The sequence below is a fragment of the Aulonocara sp. 'chitande type north' Nkhata Bay genome, linkage group LG4, assembly GCF_057382095.1.
Source record: "Aulonocara sp. 'chitande type north' Nkhata Bay isolate Kocher_YH1m ecotype deep benthic linkage group LG4, A_spYH_male_GT1.1, whole genome shotgun sequence".
NCBI classification, from domain to species: domain Eukaryota; kingdom Metazoa; phylum Chordata; class Actinopteri; order Cichliformes; family Cichlidae; genus Aulonocara; species Aulonocara sp. 'chitande type north' Nkhata Bay.
The window spans coordinates 8,840,270-8,864,297 of NC_141347.1; the positions used below are offsets into that span (position 1 = coordinate 8,840,270).

At 45.0% G+C, this 24,028-nt stretch overlaps 1 protein-coding gene across 1 annotated transcript; it reads right to left on the bottom strand.

Moving 5' to 3' along the window:
- Positions 1 to 13,739: 13,739 nt before the first annotated feature.
- On the bottom strand, positions 13,740 to 24,028 carry LOC147331914 (myosin-7-like). Its single transcript, XM_086290475.1, has 37 exons — positions 23,813 to 24,028; positions 23,591 to 23,734; positions 23,346 to 23,502; positions 23,225 to 23,252; positions 23,030 to 23,138; positions 22,842 to 22,934; positions 22,676 to 22,739; positions 22,370 to 22,468; positions 22,182 to 22,285; positions 21,943 to 22,081; positions 21,423 to 21,541; positions 21,190 to 21,339; positions 20,918 to 21,088; positions 20,480 to 20,789; positions 20,246 to 20,322; positions 19,731 to 19,936; positions 19,505 to 19,628; positions 19,291 to 19,427; positions 18,710 to 18,965; positions 18,363 to 18,605; positions 18,112 to 18,288; positions 17,879 to 18,024; positions 17,698 to 17,788; positions 17,210 to 17,599; positions 16,982 to 17,108; positions 16,787 to 16,905; positions 16,510 to 16,706; positions 16,247 to 16,430; positions 16,007 to 16,172; positions 15,800 to 15,924; positions 15,384 to 15,692; positions 15,088 to 15,291; positions 14,703 to 14,999; positions 14,493 to 14,597; positions 14,294 to 14,389; positions 14,019 to 14,153; positions 13,740 to 13,760 (listed from the first exon to the last, which is right to left on the bottom strand). Exons 1-37 carry the CDS (start codon positions 24,011 to 24,013, stop codon positions 13,740 to 13,742), a joined length of 5,820 nt encoding a protein of 1,939 aa, XP_086146601.1. The 5' UTR covers positions 24,014 to 24,028.

A 24,028-nucleotide genomic window follows, 5' to 3' on the forward strand; every position in this document is an offset into this window, starting at 1 on the left:
CAGCTGTGCAGACGTGACACCGGTGATCGTTGATCTCCACTTGTTGTGTGTGTGTGCGAAAGAGTGCTTACCTTGAGAGTACTGTGTGTGTGCGTCTATTGGAGCGTGCTTCGGCATCCTCCGTGGGCGATGTATTTCTCCCTTCTAGGTCCCCTGGTAGCCCCGGTATTCCCCTGGTATCCCTTAGCTTGGTTCCCCCTAGCTGGCCCTTGCTTCCCCTTGGTTGGTCCCCCTTCCCCGGCATATCGCCTCGAAAACAAAGCAGGCTTATGCGCCGGTCGGACCATGCTGTGCAGCTGCCGGCTAGTGAGTAGCTCGGCTACAGTGTGGAAACACGGCAGGGACACGGCTTCAACGTTCAAGCTTACGCTGTCGCCTTGGCACTGTGCAGCTCGGCTGCTAAGTATGTTAACACAGAGGGGATACCGCTTCAGAGTTCCAAACGTTCGCTGTTGGCCTGCTTAACACTGTGGAAATAAACAGTGGGGAATTATGCTACGGTTCATGCCAGCTATCGTTAGCCGGCCTGCGAGTAGCATTCCAGCTGGTTAGCCTGTCTGGCGTGTTGCCCGCAGCTCGCGGGTTAACACGGCCAGCAGGGCTCCGCTCGTAGCTCGGCTACATTGGGGAAATGTGTCAGAGTTCCCAGCATATGCTTTTACCTGTCAGCACTGTGACACAGGAGCTAATAAACAGTGGAAGGGGAGTTCAGGTTGCGGCTAGCGCCGGCTACCTGTTAGCACTTCCTGGTTAGCGTGTGGCCCCCACCCCCTTACTTGGTAGCAGAAGTATAGCAGCCCGCACGTCCCAAACATGTCTGTGTATGGTATTTTTGCCTTTTATGGTAGGCACGAGCAGTGTGGCTGTGCCTGGGTGAAAAGGGGCACATATCTGACTAATGTGAAAGCAGCCTAGAGCATGCTGTGCTGGCTGACGTGGCTGCTGCTTGCATGCACTGCTTTGTTGCCAGCGCAGTCTAGGCAGACCGTGCTGGGTTTGAAAGCATTAACTGGCCCCCCCCTCCCCCTTCTCCTGCCTCCAAAAATGAGAGAGCGGGCTACTATGGGGAACATGGCTGCCACTGCTGTGACTCCAGTTAGGCAGGCCATGGACTGGGTCCCCTCCCACACCTGTTGCTGATTTACTGCTGGCCCCTCCCGCAGCGTCCCTCCCATGGCTCCACCTCTGTGAGGCCTGGGCTTGGAGGTTGGCTGTCAGGTGGCGGATGTTGAAGAAGCTTCCGTCCTGTCCCTGGGCTGCCCCCTGCTGGTCCCCGGGCGAGTTGGGACCCTTCAGCTGGGAATTGGCCCTTCCTGAGGTCCCCTCTAGCTGAGTGGACCTCCAGGTTGTTGCTATCACACAGCCTCAGCGCCTACTGCCTAAGGTGCTGCTGCTGCCTGGTTGCAGGCCGTGTGTGCCCTGCCTCCTGGCGTTTATGAGCCCCTGCCTGCAGTTGGATGCTGCCGTGCATGGCGGGAGTAGTTGCCTTTGGCCCCTCCCCCATAGCCCCCCAGTCTCTAGTTGCCCCTCCGGGCCTTCCCTGGGCAGGGCGGCATGCCCTGACAGGGGCGTGGGGGTTACTTATGCCCTGCTGGTGGCCATTCTGTCACTCCCTCTATGGATGGTGTTTGACACGACAGCTGCAGGCGGGCTAGGCATGGAGAGCCCACCCCAATCCTGTGCCTCTCAGGCTAAATGAGGATGCTGGCTGCAGCGTTCCCTCCCGGGGCCCCGCCTCTGCGAGGCCTGAGTCGGTAGAGGTTGATTATCGTGAGGTGTTGAGGAAGCTTCAATCCCCTCTGGCTGCCACTGGGGTAGGGTCCGGACTGGTGAACCCATGTCTGGGTTCCCTAGTTCTGGGGCCCTCCCACGGCATTCCCTCCCATGGCCCCGCCTCCTTGAGGCCTGGGCTGGTGGAGGTTGATGGTCAGAAGGTTGATGTTTATGTTGCTTGGCTCCGGTCGGACGACTAAGGTTGCCTGATGGGACTGTCTGTCTGGCCTGCGGCCACCTCGCTTTAAAGAAGCTGAGGGGCCTCTGCAGGCGTGCAGAGACCGCTGTGTTCGGTTGAGGTGGGGAGGACTTGGAGCCTAGGCTCAGCTGTCCTCCAGCCGGTCTCCTCCCTCCTGACATCCTTTGAGTTGGGCGTAGTGGCCAGCTCCTCTTGCCCGCGCTTCGCCGGTTCATACGGCAGTCGGACCTCGCTGCGTCAGACGGCTCGGCCAGCAGTTGACAGTTCTCCAGCCTGTGGCGCTGGCTCTCTGTCTGGCACATTGCCCAAATGTTGCGGGTTACGTGGCCGGCAGGGCCCGCTCAGTGAGCTGACACCCTCGGTGAGTCACGTCCCTGGCTGCACTGCAGCTCCAGGCAGTCTTCCCCTGGCATGTTGCCTGCATTCGCCGGCTTACACGTCAGTTGGACCTTGCGGCGGCGAGTGTGCGTTCTCCTGCCTATTTTGGCTGGGTTCTCTCTGGCATGTTGGCTGCTGCAGCTCCTGGCTGTGTTCCCTTGGCGTGTTGCCTGCGCTTCGCCAGTTTACACGCCAGCCGGGCCTCACTGTGTCTGATTATTTGGCCGGCGAGTGGGTGTTCTCCGGCCTGCGACGCTGTGCATGGGTGTCTCATTTTCGGAGTTCACTGTCTGCGGACAGCACTAGCGACCGCTCTGCCCTGGGGCGGGCCTTCGGGTTGGGTCCCCACTTGGCTTTCAGTGGGCTAGTCCGCCAGCCTCCCTCGTCTGCGGATGGCTGGCCGGCTCCGTGGTTGGACGGACCCTACAGGTTGCTTCCCTGCCTTGGCCCTGCGTCTTTGCAGCTGTACTGCTGCTGTGTTCCTCTGGCGTGTAGCCCGCGGTTCGCCGACTCTCACGCCAGTCGGACCTCGCTGTGTCTGATACGTCAGCCGCCGAGTGGGTGTTCTCCAGCACGCAGTGCTGGCCCCCTGTCTATAGACACCGCGGAGTGGTTGCTGTGCCCTAGTGATGAACCTTGGGTTGCCACTTGGGCCCTCAGTGGCCTGAGCCACCAGCACCTCCCCTGTCGTGGATGGTCCAGGTCAGCTGCTCTACTCCTGGGACAGGCCCTGGGCCTCATCCTACCTCGGCCATCCTCTGAGTGGCCGAGCTGCTGCGACAGGCTCTCTCTCTCCCTGGCTGTGTATCACTGCCTAGTGCCAGGCGGGGATCTGTTGTGACTTGACTTCTCCAGCTGGTGGCTCCGCCTTCCCTTCTGTGGCGTCATCCGCATATCGCGGGCTTCTGTCATAGTGATAGCCAGCTGCTGGGCACGAGTGTCTTGGTAGGCTGTGTTGCCCTGGCGTTTTGACCGCGTTCGCCGGCTTTCACGCCAGTCGCACCTCGCTGCGGCAAGTGCCTTCTCCAGCCTAGTGTAGCCTGTCCTGTCTGGCGTGTTGCCCGCAGTGCGCGGTTCACTCGGCCAGCAGGGCTCCTGTCGTTCCTCGATTGGGACGGCTTCTCGGCTCTGACCGCGGGTTATGCCGCGGCCGCTGCTGCTGCTGCAACGGCAGACTGTGTTTCCCTGGTGTATTGCCCGCACTTCGCCGGTTTACGCGCCAGCTGGACCTCGCTGTGTCTGATGCTCAGCCAGCGAGTGGGTGTTCTACAGCCTGCAGCGCCAGGCTCTCTGCAGGCGGTTCACCTGTTACACGCTAGCCTAGCCTCGCTGTGTCTGATAAGCCGGCCTGCGAGTGTGTTGTGTTCCAGCCTGCGGTGCTGGCTGTACTCGAGTGTCTCATCCTCGAGTTCACTCTTGTGGCTCCCCTGTCTATGGACAGCGCTCGGCAGGTTGCGGCTGTGTTTTCTGGCGTGTTGCCCGCATTCGCTGGCTTGCCCGCCAGTCAGTCCTCACTGTGTCTGATACATCAGCCAGCGCATGTGTGTTCTCCAGCCTCCTTAGCCAGTCTCTGTCTGGCATATAGGCTGCTGCGGCTGCGGGCTGTGTTCCCCTGGCACGTTGCCGCATTCACCGACTTGCCCGGAAGCCAGTCGGTCCTCGCTGTGTCTGATGCCTCAGCCAGTGGGTGAGTGTTCCCCAGCATGCGGCGCTGGCTCCCTGTGTGGCGTTGCCCGCTTCCTGCAGGCACCCAGTGGGGTCTCCTCTCAGCGGCTCGATGAGCTACGCTTCCTCTCCTCTTCCTGCTCCTGGGATTCCAGGTTTGGGCCCTGGGCTCCGAAGGCTCCAGCTGGGGATCCTTGGGGAGCGTATGCGCGGGCTCGTCCTAGCCGACTGCCCGTGCTTCTGGCCTTTTGTCGCTCCGAACGCGTGCCGCGGGTTGAGCTTGTTAGACCTTGCTGTGTCTGACCTTTTTGGCCAGTGAGTGAGAGGTCCCCAGCCTGCGCTGCTGCCTCCCGGTTGGTGCTTTGCCTGTGTGTCATGGACTTACATGGCCAGCACGGGGACGCCCAGTAGCTGGGACTTTGTGTCTGACCTCGAGTGTTTCTTTGCGAGTTCACTCTCGAGGCTCCTCTGTCTGCGGACATGTATGTGGTGATGGTGACGGGTGGACCGTTGGGTCGTTGCCTTGCTCAGCCCTCCGCTTACGCAGGCTAGGCTGCCAGCCCCCCCCCCCCCTCCCTGCCTGTCAACAGCTCGGGGTGGCTTCAGCTTTGAGAATGGACGGGTCACATTCCAAGCTGCATCTGTGGTTGCCCGCTTTGCCAGCGTACACGCCAGTCGGACCTCGCTGTGGCGAGTGAGCGCTCTCCAGCTGTAGTGCTGACTCTCTGTCTGGCATTGCCCGCATGTCGTAGCCCTATGCGACCAGCGGGCTGTTACTTGGCGGCTTGGTGTGCTGCGTTCCCTGGCTAGATACCTCGCGGTTCCCGGGCTGCCCTTGAGCGGCCGATCACTTGCATCCTGCATCCTGCAGGACCGGTTCAGGCCAGTCTGGCATCTGCAGACTGCTGCCTCCACCCCCTGGCTCAGCCTTTGCGTCTGGCTTGGCCCTGACCAGGGTGGTGTGTGCATCTGTGTCTTGTACATGGCTCTTTGGTCTTCACTCTTGGCGGTTCGGTTGCACTGTCTCCTCGTCGGGTGTCTTACAGAGTTACCCCGTACATATGGAATATGTAACGGTGTGGAGAGATAGTCTCGATATGCTAGAGAATGTACGGTTACGTTGTAACCTTGGTTCTCTTAGTGAGAGACTATCTCTCCACCGTGAGGCCACTCGGAGACGCGTTCCGATCAAACGATCACCGGTGTCACGTCTGCACAGCTGTTTTATACGCATGCTGTGGGGCGTAGCCGGGCGTGCCGGAGTGTCTTAAAGAAATATCCACATGCCACGACCAAGGGGGGTCGTACCCCGTACATATGGAATATGTAACGGTGTGGAGAGATAGTCTCTCACTAAGAGAACCAAGGTTACAACGTAACCATACGATCCTTTAGGATGGAATAAAATTCTGAATATATGTGTACACATGCGAATACAAGTCAAGATTGCACAACACCGCCCTCAGTTTTTACTGACTAGCCAAGCAAACTTACATCATTTTGTGCTGTCAGATATGTATTTGTAGGCAGAAACATCCCAGTGTTTCTCCAATGTGTCCAAATATTGGAACTCTAGGATTTTTCAGCTATGTAGTATTTCACCCAGGATTAAACTATGAGTGAAATATGTCTCACTGTTGCACCAAGCCACACTCTAAAACAACAGTAGAATGCTAACAACGTGTTATTTTCGTGTTATAAATTGTTACCTTTTAGACTTCAATATTTAATATACAAAATGGCCAAAGTGAAAAAAAAATATTCAACCAACTGTGCATAATTCTTGTTATTTAGCTTAATTAGATCATCAAGGTTAATCTGTTGTAATTTACAGACAGTTTACCCCACTGAGGTATTCCTTACATGAAATTATAATGCAAATCCTCTAACAACACTTGCTGAAGCAGTTCTGCACTTCTTTGGATAGGTTTATACACATTTACACTACTGCACCTGATGTAGGGAACACAGATAAAACTACATGTGTCAGATTTAATATTGGTTGTGGCAACCATAAGGGATGACTAAACAGGGGTTTGCTGCAACACATGTACAGTACATACAGTGGGGCAAAAAAGTATTTAGTCAGTGCAAGTTCCCCCACTTAAAATGATGACAGAGGTCAGTAATTTGCACCAGAGGTACACTTCAACTGTGAGAGACAGAATGTGAAAACAAAATCCATGAATTCACATGGTAGGATTTGTAAAGAATTTATTTGTAAATTAGGGTGGAAAATAAGTATTTGGTCACCTCAAACATGGAAAATCTCTGGCTCTCACAGACCTGTAACGTCTTCTGTAAGAAGCTTTTCTGTCCCCCACTCGTTACCTGTATGAATGGCACCTGTTTGAACTCATCATCTGTATAAAAGACACCTGTCCACAGCCTCAAACAGTCAGACTCCAAACTCCGCCATGGCCAAGACCAAAGAGCTTTCGAAGGACACCAGGAAAAGTATTGTAGACCTGCACCAGACTGGGAAGAGTGAATCTACAATAGGCAAGCAGCTTGGTGTGAAAAAATCAACTGTGGGAGCAATCATCAGAAAATGGAAGACATACAAGACCACTGATAATCTCCCTCGATCTGGGGCTCCACGCAAGATCTCATCCCGTGGGGTCAAAATGATCATGAGAACGGTGAGCAAAGATCCCAGAACCACACGGGGGGACCTGGTGAATGACCTGCAGAGAGCTGGGACCAAAGTAACAAAGGTCACCATCAGTAACACACTACAACGGCAGGGAATCAAATCCCGCAGTGCCAGACGTGTTCCTCTGCTGAAGCCAGTGCATGTCCAGGCCCGTCTGAAGTTTGCCAGAGAGCACATGGATGATACAGCAGAGGATTGGGAGAATGTCATGTGGTCAGATGACACCAAAGTAGAACTTTTTGGTATAAACTCAACTCGTCGTGTTTGGAGGAAGAAGAATACTGAGTTGCATCCCAAGAACACCATACCTACTGTGAAGCATGGGGGTGGAAACATCATGCTATGGGGCTGTTTTTCTGCCAGGGGGACAGGACGACTGATCCGTGTTAAGGACAGAATGAATGGGGCCATGTATCGTGAGATTTTGAGCCGAAACCTTCCATCAGTGAGAACTTTGAAGATGAAATGAGGCTGGGTCTTCCAACATGACAATGATCCAAAACACACCGCCCGGGCAACAAAGGAGTGGCTCCGTAAGAAGCATTTGAAAGTCCTGGAGTGGCCTAGCCAGTCTCCAGACCTCAACCCCATAGAAAATCTGTGGCGGGAGATGAAAGTCCGTGTTGCTCGGCGACAGCCCCAAAACATCACTGCTCTCGAGAAGATCTGCATGGAGGAATGGGCCAAAATACCAGCTACTGTGTGTGCAAACCTGGTAAAGACCTATAGTAAACGTTTGACCTCTGTTATTGCCAACAAAGGTTATGTTACAAAGTATTGAGTTGTATTTTTGTTATTGACCAAATACTTATTTTCCACCCTGATTTACGAATAAATTCTTTACAAATCCTACCATGTGGATTCATGGATTTTTTTTTCCACATTCTGTCTCTCACAGTTGAAGTGTACCTCTGGTGCAAATTACTGACCTCTGTCATCATTTTAGGTGGGGGAACTTGCACAATCGGTGGCTGACTAAATACTTTTTTGCCCCACTGTACTTAGTATTAATAGAGCCCTAGGACTGGCTTAAATGAGTTGTGAAGTGGCATGATGGATATAGACTGAACATGTACATGAAAACTAGCTGTAAAACAAGTAAACAAGATTGTTATAGTGCCTAATTTTAAAGTAATAATTAAAAATTATAAATAAAAATAAATGAAAAGTCATCCGTTGTAATCAGGACAGAGGGGTAATATTTCTGCTTACTTTTAGCATATTCTGCATTTTTATTATAATTGCATTTAAGCTAGTATTGACATCTGTAATGGATGTCCACAACAGGCAGTCTCTGATATTCCAATACTTTAACAGTGAAGGCTTCTTAGCCTAAGCTACAACTGGAAATTCTATTGATCAGTCTCCATATAGTGTACATACAGTATACAGGGAGTGCAGAATTATTAGGCAAGTTGTATTTTTGAGGAATGATTTTATTATTGAACAACAACCATGTTGTCAATGAACCCAAAAAACTCATTAATATCAAAGCTGAATGTTTCTGGAAGTAGTTTTTAGTTTGTTTTTAGTTTTAGCTATTTTAGGGGGATATCTGTGTGTGCAGGTGACTATTACTGTGCATAATTATTAGGCAACTTAACAAAAAACAAATATATACCCATTTCAATTATTTATTTTTACCAGTGAAACCAATATAACATCTCCACATTCACAAATATACATTTCTGACATTCAAAAACAAAACAAAAACAAATCAGCGACCAATATAGCCACCTTTCTTTGCAAGGACACTCAAAAGCCTGCCATCCATGGATCCTGTCAGTGTTTTGATCTGTTCACCATCAACATTGCGTGCAGCAGCAACCACAGCCTCCCAGACACTGTTCAGAGAGGTGTACTGTTTTCCCTCCTTGTAAATCTCACATTTGATGATGGACCACAGGTTCTCAATGGGGTTCAGATCAGGTGAACAAGGTGGCCATGTCATTAGTTTTTCTTCTTTTATACCCTTTCTTGCCAGCCACGCTGTGGAGTACTTGGACGCGTGTGATGGAGCATTGTCCTGCATTAAAATCATGTTTTTCTTGAAGGATGCAGACTTCTTCCTGTACCACTGCTTGAAGAAGGTGTCTTCCAGAAACTGGCAGTAGGACTGGGAGTTGAGCTTGACTCCATCCTCAACCCGAAAAGGCCCCACAAGCTCATCTTTGATGATACCAGCCCAAACCAGTACTCCACCTCCACCTTGCTGGCGTCTGAGTCGGACTGGAGCTCTCTGCCCTTTACCAATCCAGCCACGGGCCCATCCATCTGGCCCATCAAGACTCACTCTCATTTCATCAGTCCATAAAACCTTAGAAAAACCAGTCTTGAGATATTTCTTGGCCCAGTCTTGACGTTTCAGCTTGTGTGTCTTGTTCAGTGGTGGTCGTCTTTCAGCCTTTCTTACCTTGGCCATGTCTCTGAGTATTGCACACCTTGTGCTTTTGGGCACTCCAGTGATGTTGCAGCTCTGAAATATGGCCAAACTGGTGGCAAATGGCATCTTGGCAGCTGCACGCTTGACTTTTCTCAGTTCATGGGCAGTTATTTTGCGCCTTGGTTTTTCCACACGCTTCTTACGACCCTGTTGACTATTTTGAATGAAACGCTTGATTGTTCGATGATCAAGCTTCAGAAGCTTTGCAATTTTGAGACTGCTGCATCCCTCTGCAAGATATCTCACTATTTTTGACTTTTCTGAGCCTGTCAAGTCCTTCTTTTGACCCATTTTGCCAAAGGAAAGGACGTTGCCTAATAATTATGCACACCTGATATAGGGTGTTGATGTCATTAGACCACACCCCTTCTCATTACAGAGATGCACATCACCTAATATGCTTAATTGGTAGTAGGCTTTCGAGCCTATACAGCTTGGAGTAAGACAACATGCATGAAGAGGATGATGTGGACAAAATACTCATTTGCCTAATAATTCTGCACTCCCTGTATAATGTTAGCAGTGTGTCAGCCCTCATACCAAACTTCTGAACTCCTTTACTTAGCTCTAGTCTATTCCAGGCACCGTCAAAGGTCCCATTCCCAGCTGTCCAGAATCCTTGTATCCTTGTCTTCTTCAATGACTTGTATATAGAAGGGAAGGTGTGAGACACCTTGTCTCTTAAGTTTGAAGTCTGAGCCAACTGTGGTTTCAGATGTGGTTGCTATTCTTAGAATGCTTGATATTTACTGAAGGTCACTTGAGGAGGTGTTGAGCATTGGTCCCTGCCTCCATATGTCCTCTTGTATTACCCTTTCTCCTTGCCTTCAGTTAGACAATAAAGGAGTTAGTGTTTGGTGTCTTTGCAGTCAGTTCTAGAAGACTTCTGTACATTAAAAAATATGTCTGTTGCTGAAGACTGAATTTCTGTTGAACAGAGGAACTTTGCAAGGTATGGTTGAACTTCATCAATCTTTATATAATGTATTTGTTTTATATTTACTGTACAGTTAATGCCTATAAATATAAATACCATATACATTTTTCTATTTCTATTCTATTCTGTTTAGCAGATTAGCATTACTGTTGTTCTAATATCTGTTGTAAATCCAAGGTTTTCTTTATACACAGTAATGTGGAAAAGTTTTTGAACTACGCCTCGTTTCTTTATATTTTGCATCCAAGAAGCAGGAATTTCTTGATAATGTGTATTTTTTGTCAGAATGTTGCATGAATTTGCATGAAATTTTCTTACCCTTTCCTTCCTTCAAAGGTTTTCTTTTAATGGGAAAACCAGAGGAATGAGACAAACTCGGGAATTGCATGTCACTACGTAAGGTGAGTTCTTGGGAGAATTGCTGTTTGGATTTTTATAAGAGGTCACAAATCAGACACTTAACTATACCAATGTAGATATGTGCATATGAGAAAGTCTTGATTATATGGTTGAATTACGCAGTGGCTAAAAGGCCAGACTACTGTCTATATCAGTGGTCATTATTATAAGTTACCCTTGTAAGTAGGACAAATTCTAAATAACATGGTCTCTTTGCAATAAAGAGCTTAAGCTAATTAGAAATCTGCTGGAAGTGCTGAGGGTGCTGTGGCGCTGTGGGGTATTGTAGGGAACCTCTATGTCTACAACTACTAATTGAAAGATAACATTTTAATTTTGTTTTTTCAATGACAATAGTGAATTTTAAGTTGCTTAGGTTCATTCGTGTCTCTAACTATAGTGTAGTTACCAAACTTTTTGTAAACAGGCATGCTGTCACACATGAAAATGGATATGGAAATTTCAGATTAATCAATTAATCCATGAAAAAGGGCGCAAGTTATCAGATGATCAGAATCAACTGACGTAATCGTGTGTATTGTGCTTATAGTTACACGATGAATTCAAAAATATCTTGGCTGTTTCATTTGCTGTTCAGAGGAGCAGGGAGCTAAACTTTATAGTGTTTGGATGCACAGGGCATGATGAGAAGTTCATCAGTGTGTGACTGCTGAGTGAAGAAACACTTTGTGCATTGTGCTCTGCTACCATACTGTCTGCCCTAGCTTTGCCTGTATCCATGATAAGCCATGTTCTGATCATCAAGATATTTTGTCAATCTTCCCATGAGCTAGGTGCCATAGTCACTTTGTGTATTTACCCAGTATTTTCTGTATTAATTTTCTCTGATGATTATCCTTTAGTATTTGACCATGATAAAACTGTATTATTGTCATCAGTGTTTTTACTACTGTATTTTACATCATTAGGACACAAAACATGCAAAAAAAAAAAAAATCCAAAACATGCACAACCAATATACATTTCAAAGAATGTATCAATTCTATATATCTCTTTCCTGGATGGGTGGTGTAGCACCTCTTACATAAAACAATGTTTTCACTAGTTAATTAGGTGGGAAAACTCAGCCACCATCCATTGTCTAGAAACAATGTATTCAAAAGACAGCATAGGTCCAGCCAGACTTTAGCCAATCTATCATGAGAAACACTGACACACAAACAAACACCCCATAAAGCTGTTTAACATGAAGCTGCCTATTTCGACTAGTGAGGAAGTTTGATGTAATTATATAACTTTTTTCTTTTCTTTTTTTCATATAACCTTTTTTAAATCAAATCAAATCAAATCAAATCACTTTTATTGTCACATCACATGTGCAGGCACACTGGCACAGCACATGCGAGTGAAATTCTTGTGTGCGAGCCCCACAAGCAACAGAGATGTGCAAACACAACAACACAAACGAGCAAAATACAAGAATGGCCAACCTGAAACTAATAAATATATGTACAATATATAATAGTGTATGCATTTCTGGATGTGTATACTAAATATTTTCCTACGTGTGTGTGTGTGTGTGTGTGTGTGTGTGTGTGTGTGTGTGTGTATACACATTTTTACAAATTAAATAGTAAAAAAAAAAAAAAAAAAAAAAAAAAAAAAAAATAATAATAATAATAATAAAATATATAAAATATACAGAGTTGAATATGTGCAGAACAAGTGGCATTTATATACAGTGTGGAGTGCATAATGTTGAAGTTCCAGTAGTGAAGCTGAGGTGTCTATGACGTGTTCAGCAGTCTGATGGCCTGGTGGAAGAAGCTGTCTCTCAGTCTGCTGGTTCGGGACCGGATGCTGCAGAACCTCCTTCCTGATGGAAGCAGTCTGAACAGTTTATGGCTGGGGTGACTGGAGTCCTTGATGATCCTCCCCGCTTTCCTCAGGCAGCGCTTCCTGTAGATGTCTTGGAGGGAGGGAAGCTCACCTCCAATTATCCGTTCAGAGCACCGCACTACTCGCTGGAGAGCTTTGCAGTTGTAGGCGGTGCTGTTGCCATACCAGGTGGTGATGCATCCAGTGAGGATGCTCTCAATGGCACAGTGATAGAAGGTCCTGAGGATGCGGGGGCTCATGCCGAATCTTTTCAGTCTCCTGAGAAAGAAGAGGCGCTGATGCGCCTTCTTCACTGTTTTGTTTGTGTGTACTGACCACGTAAGATCCTCAGCCAGATGTACTCCAAGGAACCGGAAGCTGCTCACTCTCTCCACAGCAGCGCCGTTGATGGTGATGGGGGTGTGTACTTCTCTGCACCTCCGGAAGTCCACTATCAACTCCTTTGTCTTTGCGACGTTGAGGGTGAGATGGTTGTCTTGACACCAGTGGGTCAGGGCGCTGACCTCCTTCCTGTAAGCCGTCTCATCACCGTTGGTGATAAGACCCACCACTGTAGTGTCGTCCGCAAACTTCACAATGATGTTGGAGCTGTTAGTGGCTGTGCAGTCGTAGGTGTAGAGTGAGTACAGGAGACTGTTTTCACTCCTCCATTAAGAAATTAATGATTATTTATTAATTAACTTATATATGAAAGATACAACTAGTTTCACATTTTGGACAGAGAGGACAGATGGTTTGAAAGAGGAGTGAAAGAAGTCCACTGTGAACGAACATCCTTGAACAGAGACGGTGTCTGCCAGCTATAATCCAGTTTTGAGATCCCTTCCCAGACGCCTTAACGCCCACTCACATCCTGGCCCATCCTGATTAGGTAGAGGATCAATAGGGGGTCCACGACCCTCTTGGTGACACTCCCATAAGGCTTAGAATATGGGACTCTCCACCATTTGCTCTTAGAACTGAAGAAGCTTGTCAGATGAAACTTAAAGAAGTCCAGACACTTTTCTTTCCAAGCTCCTTAGAATACAGCTGGGTCATAATGTATTTTTTGTTCTGTGATCAAAAACTCTAAATCAATCTTCGAGTCTGTAGATTGTCTCACATGATATCCACTCTGCTTTTTTAATAACCATTTAATAGCCATTTTCACACATGTGATACATTTTCTTGATTCCAAATTATTTGAGAAAAGTGTATGCAGTATCATGTTATATTCAAGCTGTACTTACATTTTACAGTTTAATTTTTTAGTTATATTTCTTATATGTAATATTAATTAATAGGACTGCCACTAATAAGCAACAAAAAAAAGTCAAGACACAGTTTCAGATGCAGATTCATTTTATTCTACTGACCAACCAACATGCATAGGGAGACACCGTTACTAATACATCCGATGTCTCAGAAACAGGGATTCAGACCATGTGTTTTACTCCTCATCATGACCTTTCTGGAAACAGAGACACAAACAAGAGAAAATGAAATATTGTTAAGTATTATTGGACATATTAATGGTTCACTTTAATGTGACAAAACTGAAAACTTTCAAGTGTTGTAGATTCAATTTTGGACATATTTGTAAAATTAACTTTTAAATATGCAGTTATATGCAAACTGTAAAATGCATCTGTGGATTCTGATGGTAAATGAAATCTTTATAAAATTCCTAAAACAGATACATGCGATGTGTCATTATACAGATACTGACCTTTGACCCTGCGTCACGGCTTTTGACACGTAGTTTGTTGACCTGGGACTCGGCAATGTCAGCTCTTTCCTCAGCTTCATCGAGCTCATGTTGAAGTTTGCGGAACTTGGTAAGATTACTGTTGGCCTGTTCCTCCTGTAGAACAGAAGCACAATATCCTTAAGATGACCTGCTGTATATTTTCTATATTTCTATATGATTAATAGGCGAGTAGAAATGATGAACAGGTGCAATGCTTTTTTAGTGTGTAAAATGTAAATGCAAAGACTACTTACAGCTTCCTCAGCAGCTTTCTTGTAGGATTTCACCTTTAGCTGCAACTTGTCCACCAGATCTTGCAGACGGGTAAGATTCTTACGATCCTCTTCTGTCTGGAAGCAAACAAGAAAAAAATTGTATTTCTCTGAGTCAAAGTAAATATGAATTTAATTTTTACTGTTTCTTCCCTCATTCTCTAAGGTGACTCAAAAATACCTGATACGTCAGCTCTTTAATCCGTCTCTCATATTTTCGTATTCCCTTGACGGCATCACTTGATTTCCTTTGTTCAACTTCAACTTCACTCTCCAATTCTCTGATCTGTTGAACAAAAAGATTACTTATAACATACTAAATATTTTCCTTGTTTGATGATTTGGTAATTTATTATATCGATTTGACTTCATTAACACGATTTTGACTTACCCTGGCCTCGAGCTTCTGAATCTGCTTCTTGCCTCCCTTCATGGCGATCTGCTCAGCTTCATCCAGGCGGTGCTGCAGGTCTTTGATGGTTTGCTCCATGTTCTTCTTCATTCGCTCCAGATGAGCGCTGGTGTCCTGCTCCTTCTTCAGCTCCTCTGCCATCATGGCAGCATCAGTGATGGCCTTCTTGGCCTTCTCCTCTGCATTCCTGCACTCCTGCACTGACTCCTCCACTTCAGTTTGAAGCTGGGATGTATCAGCCTCCAGCTTCTTCTTTTGGTTTATCAGGCTGGTGTTCTGGTGTTCAGATGAAAAATATGATTTTTTAAATTCCTGAGTATATTTTCAATAGATAGTTTCTGTATCAAGTCTTCTCCAGTCTTACCTGTGAGTGCAGTAGCTGCACTCTCTCACTGACATCCAGCAGCTCTTGCTCTGCAAGTTTGCGGCTTCTCTCCGTTTGATCCAGAGCTGCTCTCAGCTCCTCCACTTCAGCCTGAAGAAGGTTGTTGCGTCGCTCAACAATGACAATGTTTTCCTTCATATCATCACTGGCTCGCAGAGAGTCGTCCAGCTGAAGTTGAGTATCCTTGAAGATAAAAACCCCCAAAATTTTAACTGATGTTTCACTTTGGTTTTGATTTTTGTTTCAAAGAAGTAGAACTGCTTGTTTATTCAGACCTTCAGATGGGCATGGACGGCCTTAAGTTGTTTCTGAGCCTCAGCTGCCTGCCTGTTAGCCTGGCTTAGCTGGATCTCCATCTCATTGAGGTCTCCCTCCATCTTCTTTTTCAGACGCAGGGCCTCATTCCTGCTGCGAGTCTCAGCCTCCAGAGAGCTTTGAAGAGTATCCACAGTTCGCTGGTGGTTTCTTTTCGATTGCTCCATTTCTTCATCTTTCTCAGCTAGCTTGCGCTCAATGTCAGCCTTTACTTGGTTAAACTCAAGTTGGGCTCTGAGAATCTTCCCTTCCTCATGCTCCAGTGTGGCCTGTCACAAATAGAAATTAGACACAATGACTACATAACTTGTAATGAATTAATCCTCACAACCTAAAATCTTTCAAATTTGAAAAAGGCCAGTATGCAGCAGCTTACCTCTGCTTCCTCCAGAGCTGTCTGTATCTCAGACTTCTCTTGTTCCAACTGCTTTCGAATCTTCTCAAGCTCATGAATATTCTTTCCACCTTCGCTAATTTGTTCAGTGAGGTCAGATATTTCCTCTGAGGGCATATTGTAAAAAATAAATGCCGTTATACTGTGAACAAACTGTTCATGTATGATTTTAATGGGTAATTAAGTCACCTTGTAAGTTCTTGTTCTCTCTCTTCATGGTCTCCAAATGTTCAAGAGATTCTTCATAGGAGTTCTTCAGTTTGAAGAGCTCAGTGCTCAGAGACCTGGCATCTTTCTGAGAGCTCTCCAGCTCTGTTTGAGACTCCTCGTACTTCTGTTTCCACTCTGCCAAGACCTACAAGAAAGTTTTCATTTTAGATAAAAGATTGACCTTCTGCTTCAGTGAAATAATAAGTGCCGGATGAAAACCTTGTCAAAGTTTCTTTGTTTCTTGTCCAGAGCAGCGGCAGCAGCATTAGACCTCTCTACATCCACCATGAGATCTTCAATCTCATTCTGCAGCCTGTGTTTGGTCTTCTCCAGAGAGGAACATTTAGCATTCACTGCTTCAACAGCCTCCTCAGCCTCCTGCAGACGCTGAGCCAGCTTCTTTCTAGGTGATGAAAATATGTATTTGTGGTTAAACGCTCTTTACCTTTGCTGAGTTCGTGGACTTAGTGTATTTGGCTTACTTGGCCTCTTCTAGTTCTTCAGTCCTCTGGATGGCATCAGTTTCATACTTGGTTCTCCACTGAGCCACCTCAGAGTTGGCCTTGGACATGCTACGTTGCAGTTCAGCTTTAGCCTCCTGCTCCTCCTCATACTGCTCCCTGAGCAGGTCACAGTCATGGCGAGAAGACTGCACTGCATGGGCTAATGCGTTCTTGGCCTAAAAGAAAGTGTATCTTTATTAACTGGGTGTACCAATGGTCTCTACCTAATGAGGTTACACTGATGATTATTTGCTACCTTGACTTCTTCCTCCAGTTGTCTTTTCAGGTCTTCAATTTGCTGAGTGTACGACTGTTTTCCTCTCGTGAGTTGAGACACCAGAGAATCCTTTTCCTCAAGCTGCCTCAAAAGTTCACCTTATTTAAGCATAACATTAAATTCAGTACCGCACAATGGCACAACTAAAATATGCTGTTCAGGTCTAATGCATACCGTTCTCAGTTTGAAGCTTTGCTTTCTGCATGGTGAAGTCATTGATGGCACGCTGTCCCTCTTCTGATTTTGTTTTATATTCATTCATCTGGTCTTCCAGAGACCTGCACATTTTCTCCAAGTTGTTCTGTGAACAAAAAGCAGTAGATGGCCAATCATGTACACAATTATAAAATTAATGTTTGATTTGGCAATGAGAACAAACCCTAATACCTGAAAGTAACTTACCTTTGCCTTGACAATTTGTTCCATATTGGAGACCACATCATCCAGCTCCAGTCTGAGCTCACTCTTCTCCTTCTCCAGTTTCTGCTTGACTCTCTGCAGGTTGTCAATCTGCTCTCCCAGCTCAGCAACACTGTCGGCTTGTTTCTTCCTGAGTGTGGCAGTAGTGGCTTCGTGGTGCAGAGTGGCCTCTTCGAGGTCTCTGCGCAGTTTCTGGAACTCGGCCTCCCTCTTCTTGTTCATCTCAATCTGGGCAGCTGTGGCTCCTCCAGCCTCCTCCAACCTCTCACTGATCTCCTCCAGCTCTCTGGCCAGGTCAGCTCTCTGCTTCTCCACCTTGGCTCGAGCAGCTCTCTCTGCTTCTAGCTCTTCCTCCAGCTCCTCAATACGAGCCTAGATCGGAGTCAAAAGCAAACCTTGACATTTAATTTTACTCCTCCAAACCATATGTTTTTCTTTTTCTTTTTCATGGGTCTTGTTTGATTCGTTACCTGCAACTCCTTCAGTTTTTTCTGGAGCTGGGCACTCATCACCTGCTCATCCTCAACTTTACCATTCAGCTGACTGATTTCAAAATCTTTCCTTTGGATATAAAATAAAAAGGTTTCACTTGAGGCACAATCGAAAGTGTGTTTTTATTGCTTCATTGTAAACCTGCCCATCTCATCTTACTTTTTCAGCCTCTCTTCGAGCTGCTGCTTATCATTTTCTAGGTCCATGATACTTTCTTGAGCTAACTTGAGGTCTCCTTCAAGCTTCCTCTTTGCTCGCTCAAGGTCCATACGGACTTTCTTTTCTTGCTCTAAAGACCCCTCAAGCTGTGGGGGAAAATAAATATTATTACAATGGTACTGATATATTAAAATTATTATTCATTAACTACCAAAGTCAGTCTATGTTCTTACATCATCCACTTGCTGCTCCAGCTTAGTCTTGGCCTTAGTTAGAGAGTTGACTTTGTCTTCCTCACTCTGCAGGTCGTCCAGAGTTTGCTGATGAGCTTCCTGTAAAGCTTTCTTTTCCTTGGTCAGCTTGGCAATGATTTCATCCAATGCAGCCATTTCCTCAGTCAAGTTTTTTACCTATAGCCAGAATAGAGGTTCAGTTTAGTAACAGATTAATTTCACAATGACAGTCATTAATAGGTTTGTTGTACCTTGTTCTCAGTGGCATGCTTCTCCTTCTCCACTTTAGCTAGAGTTAACTCTAAGTCATCGATGTCTTTCTTCAGCTCGGAGCACTCGTCCTCCAGCTTCCTCTTCTTAGCAGTCAGTTCTGCATTCATCTCCTCCTCATCCTCCAGCCTCTCTGTCAGCTCTTTGATTTTGGCCTCCAGCTGAATTTTGCTCTTGATCAGCCCCTCACATCTTTCTTCAGCATCGCCTAGATTGTCTTGCTCCTGAAGACAAAAAGTATGACATACGCATTAAGCCGACAAACACACACAATACATGTGATGTTGATATTTGTTGTCATACTGTAAGAAACTATCCTTTAACATACAGCCTGAACTTGGAGCTGCAGGTCGTTCTTTTCTTGGAGAAGAGTGACCATTTTCTCTTCCAGTTCTTTCCTGCGGGCTTCTGATTTTGCATAAGCCTCTTTCAGTTTGGCAAACTCTTCCTTCATGTTGGCCATCTCTTTCTCAGTCTCTGCTGACTTCAGCAGAGGTTTGATCTTGAAGAACATTTTCATCCAGGGCCAATTTTTGACCCCCATGAAGGCACGGATGTTCCACTGGATCACAAGAAGAGCATCCCTGCAGACAACAGATAATCAGTGTTTGTAAAACTCCACCCACCGTTAATCCTTCATTAAAAATATGTTTTTAATATATTTAACCAAACCCTCACAACATTCTCCTATGCATGTATCTAATGACAGTTGCCGTATTTTGTGTCCATAAGTCCATGAACATATTGCATTTTGATATTTTGTTCGGTGATAAAATATGGTTCAGTGGAAAATATGTCTTGTATACTGGACAGATGATAAATTTTAATGATGCAAATCTGTTTTGACATTGTGCTGCACAACATAAACTGAGTTGGCTAACAGAATTTGACCAAGCTTTGATAAGTTACCTGCGTTCAACAATCTTCTGGAATTCAATTCTTGCCAGAAGGCCTCTTGATCGAGCTTGGATGCCAGTGATGATTAGGGCTAATCTGTCATCTCTCATCTCCTCTAGCTGGCCCAACAGCCCAGCCTTGAAAAACACCTTTTACAGCAACACATAGCAGAGTCAGTAACAGCTTGTTTCTGTTCAAAGTGTTCTATAAGTATGCAAATACTGACCTTGGTGTGTCCCAGTTTGTACTGGCTGTGGTCTAAATCTAAAGAACCCAAAAGTTTTTCAGCAGCCTTCTTGTTGTCAATGAACTGTCCCTCGGGAATGGCGTTAGGGTTCAAAATACGGTACCTTTGTTAGAAAAACAACAGATGAAAGAGTTGTTTCTTTTCAAGTACTTACTAATATGGATGGATTGATACTAATATGCATTTGTTTTAAGAGAACTTAAACCTCTGCTTGAAATCTCCATAGAGGATCCTGTTGGGGAAACCCTTTCTGCAGATCCTGATGCCTTCCAGCACACCGTTACAGCGCAGCTGGTGCATCACCAGAGGGTTCTCCATGGCCCCTGGAGTCTTGGTCTCGTTGGGGATGATGCAGCGTACAAAGTGAGGGTGAGTTGACCTCAAGTTGGTCATCAGCTTGTTCAGGTTCTCCTGAAAGTTTTTCATATGTAAATTGTTGCTATTGCTTTTGACACCAAGTACAGTAAGTACGTAAGTTTCCTTTTGGGTGTTTACAAAGTAGTTGCCATAGTCAATTTTAGTCAGATTGTTGACCTTTCTAATGCAGCTCATAAAGGGTTTGTGTCGCCTGGTTAATTTCAGTGTCTATAACTTCAAAACTGGGCAAATCAGAACAAAGTTTTGAACCTCTATCAAACTAATGAGAAATTCTTGCTGAAGTCATGATGTATAACTCAGTACAATCTCTCCTTTACATTAAAAAATAAAAACATATCTCACCCTGTGCAAAGCTGATACAGTTTGGAAGGAAGAACCTTTCTTCTTGGTTCCACCTTTGCCCTTCCCACCTTCCTGAGCTAAAAAAAAATTAATGTCGAACTTTATTGAGAGAACCAACAGATCACAACAGATTTTTAAGGCATTTCAAATCTGTAGAAAAATTGATTACAATACTGTTGTTGTTGTTGTAAATTATTATTGACTTCTAATTTTCACTATGGGATGTCAAAATACCTGAATCAGCTCCTGCATATCCGGCAAAAAGCACGCCTAAAAGCTTAAGGTTAGACTTCTGGAAAAGACCAACAACAGTCTCATTCAGAGGATCCTTGTTCTTCACCAACCAGTTGTTGATATTGTAATCAACAGTTCCAGCGTAGTGCACAAGGGAAAAATGAGCCTCTGGTTTTCCTTTGACAACTCTGGGCTTCTGGAAATTGTTAGATTTTCCCAGGTGGTTGTCATAGAGCTTAGCTTTAAAGGTGGCATCACTGGCTTTGGGGAACATGCACTCCTCTTCAAGGATGGACATGATACCCATGGGCTAAGATAAATATAATGAAGAAAAACAATTTTCATGACAAAAATGTTAACATACATTTTAGTTTTAAGAATAACATGCACAAACAGTGGGATAAAAATAGAAATTTTTTATATAGTCCAGTGTCACACCTTTTCAATCAGGTCGATACAGGCCTGCAGATCCATACCAAAATCAATGAACTCCCAATCGATGCCCTCTTTCTTGTACTCTTCCTGCTCCAGTACAAACATGTGGTGGTTGAAAAACTGTTGCAGTTTTTCATTGGTGAAGTTGATGCACATCTGCTCAAAGGTGTTGAACTGAAATGAAATGGACCACAGTATGTTCATGATTTAAAATGCATCCTTACATTAGGGACAACCATTTATAAGATTATAAGAACTTATTTTTCCAAACTCACATCAAAGATCTCAAATCCAGCAATGTCAAGCACCCCAATAAAATACTGGCGGGGCTGTTTGGTGTCCAGGGACTGGTTGATTCTCACCACCATCCACAGAAACATCTTCTCATATACTGACTTAGCCAGTGCACCGATAGCGTAGTACACCTTAAAACGGAAATATGTGATTCAAAATAAATGGTGCGTTTTCATTAAATCAAAGCCTGACAAAATTCCCTGTAACTCTGTACCTGGGCGACATTCTGTCCTTTGGTGACCCACTCGTTTCCTACTTTGACTCTTGGGTGACAGAGACCTTTGATGAGGTCAGCAGAGTTCAGGCCCATCAGATATGCAACTTTGTCAGCATCTGAGAAATAGTGACAGTGATACATTTTTTGCATATTTTATTTTGCACAGTTTAAGATGTTCTGACAAAAATAACATCATCCATTCACATTCAGTATTTTTTTTACTTTAAATTGTACTTTAACTGTTCTCCCCCAGAGCTGTCTGTTTTTCTGGTGGATAGTGGCTCTCACCATGGCTTCTTGCAGTTCCAAAGCCTAAGAAATTGATTTTTAACCCTTTGCAGACTGATAGATGTCGTCTGTTGTAGAGGGTTTTTTTTACATTGTTGTATCCTTCACTTTGTTAGGTTCCATTTAGCTTCTATTTAAGTGATTCCTTGATTCATCAGGTCTGGCATTAGTCAGGCGTCAGAGTGCCTAGTTATTTGAATATAATCTATTATGTTATAATTATATTCACCTTCAGTACCATCGGCCTCTGCCTGCTCTTCTCTCTGCTTCTGTTTAAACTTCATGTTGCCATAGTGCATGATTGCACCAGTAAGCTTGTAAATACTGTTCTTCTCTTCTTGAGTGAAGCCCAGAACATCAAAGGCTTCCTGACGAAAATCAAAAACATTAATTTTACTATTTTCTTTTTTGTTTTATTAAATGAATTTTCGACTAAAATTGCTGCAGTGAATCTGAGATTCAACTCACATCAGTGGCCATCAGCTCTTCAGAATCATTGATAGAGGCTACTGTTGTCTCTCCTTGGGAGATGAAGGCGTAGTCATAAGGGTTGTTGGTGATGAGCAGCATCTCTAAAATTAAATAGAAAATGTTTATTTCACTATGAAATGTATGATTGAGTACAAATCAAACACCTGTCCTGTACTCATCCTTACCTAGAAGTTCAGGCTTTATCTGAGACAGGATCTGGTAGAAAATGTGGTAGTCCCTCTCAGCTTTGAGCTGGAAGGTCACACGAGACTTTTCCAAAAGGTCTGAATGAGTTATTATAAATGGTATGAAAGTGTGACACACAGTAACAAATTTAATAGAGTTTTTCAAATGTTTAATTATGAAATAATACTCCAGTTTTAAACAGGCTTTGCATGGTTAAAGCACTCTTGGTTCATATTTCCAGAGGCCTCCAACCAAACAAAAATGGCTCAGAAAATGGATACATGGATTATCTTAATTTTACTTACAGGTCTCGATGTCAGCCGAGGCCAGCTTTCCTCGGTTGTCAAAATGAATACGGATGAATTTACCCTGGGAGGAAAATGTGTGTTCACTTGTATTTTTGGAATAAGAAGTAACTTCATTTATGAATGTAAACAAGTAGTCTGACATCAGCCAGATACAGACACTCACAAATCTGGAGGAGTTGTCATTCCTGATGGTTTTGGCATTGCCAAAGGCCTCTAGAGCGGGGTTAGCCTGGATGATTTGATCTTCAAGGGTTCCCTGATTTAGTTAAACAAAAAAGAACCTTGAAAAACAGCAATATTATGACTATATTTTGTTTGTCGAACATTAAGAAAATCTTGTCTCGTAAGAACCTTCTTCTCTGCAGCTGAATCTTTCTTCCCACTTGGGACAGCAGCAATGCTGGCAAAGTACTGAATGACACGTTTGGTGTTGACAGTCTTTCCAGCTCCAGATTCTCCACTGAGTAGAAAAAGACATACATTTCAAGACCAAGAAGTATAACTCTTAACTGCTGAAAAAAGACCCTTGTTGGTAAAGTTACTTACGTGATAAGGATTGACTGGTTTTCTCTGTCTGTCAGCAAGAGAATATCAGAAAATCAGGGAAAATGCGACGATGTCCAAACAAAATGTCAATCAAGATGAATGCTAAAAGGGATATTTGTACCTGCCAGCATGTACTGGTAGCCATTGTCAGAGATGGAGAAGATATGAGGAGGAGCTTCAGTCCTCTTCTTTCCTCTGTAGGCAACGACCACCTCCTGATTGTAGACTGGCAGCCACTTGTAGGGATTGACAGTCACACAGAACAACCCAGAGTAGGTCTGTCATGTAAAGAGAGGGATATTAAATTTTGTTTCAGATGCGAAAATGTTATTTCACTAAAGATAACTTTCAAGTTTGGTAACTCACGTAGATCATCCACGCTGCGTAACGCTCTTTGAGGTTAAACAGCACAGCTGGTTCATGGAGGAAGGTGAACATCGCCATGTCTTCAATTTTATCAAACTTAGGCGGGTTCTGAGGGTGCACATCGCACTCCTTCACTGTGACGGTCTGCAAAAAGAAGTACCAGGTATTGCACAAAGCTAAAAACTAAAATACATTTGAATGGAACTGATATGATGAATATACCTTTCCAAATTCAGTGTCGACGGTGACTTTGTCGCCATCGCGGCTAGTGATTGTTGCTTTAACGTACTCAACTTCAGGGTCAGGAACGAAACACTGTTTTTTCATGTCAAATGGGCGAGTCTGGGCCTCCAGACGCTCCTTATCTGACTTTCTCAGGTAAGGAGCCGCCGCCCCAAACTCTTTCATGGCAGCATCCCCCATTTTTCAACCTTTAAA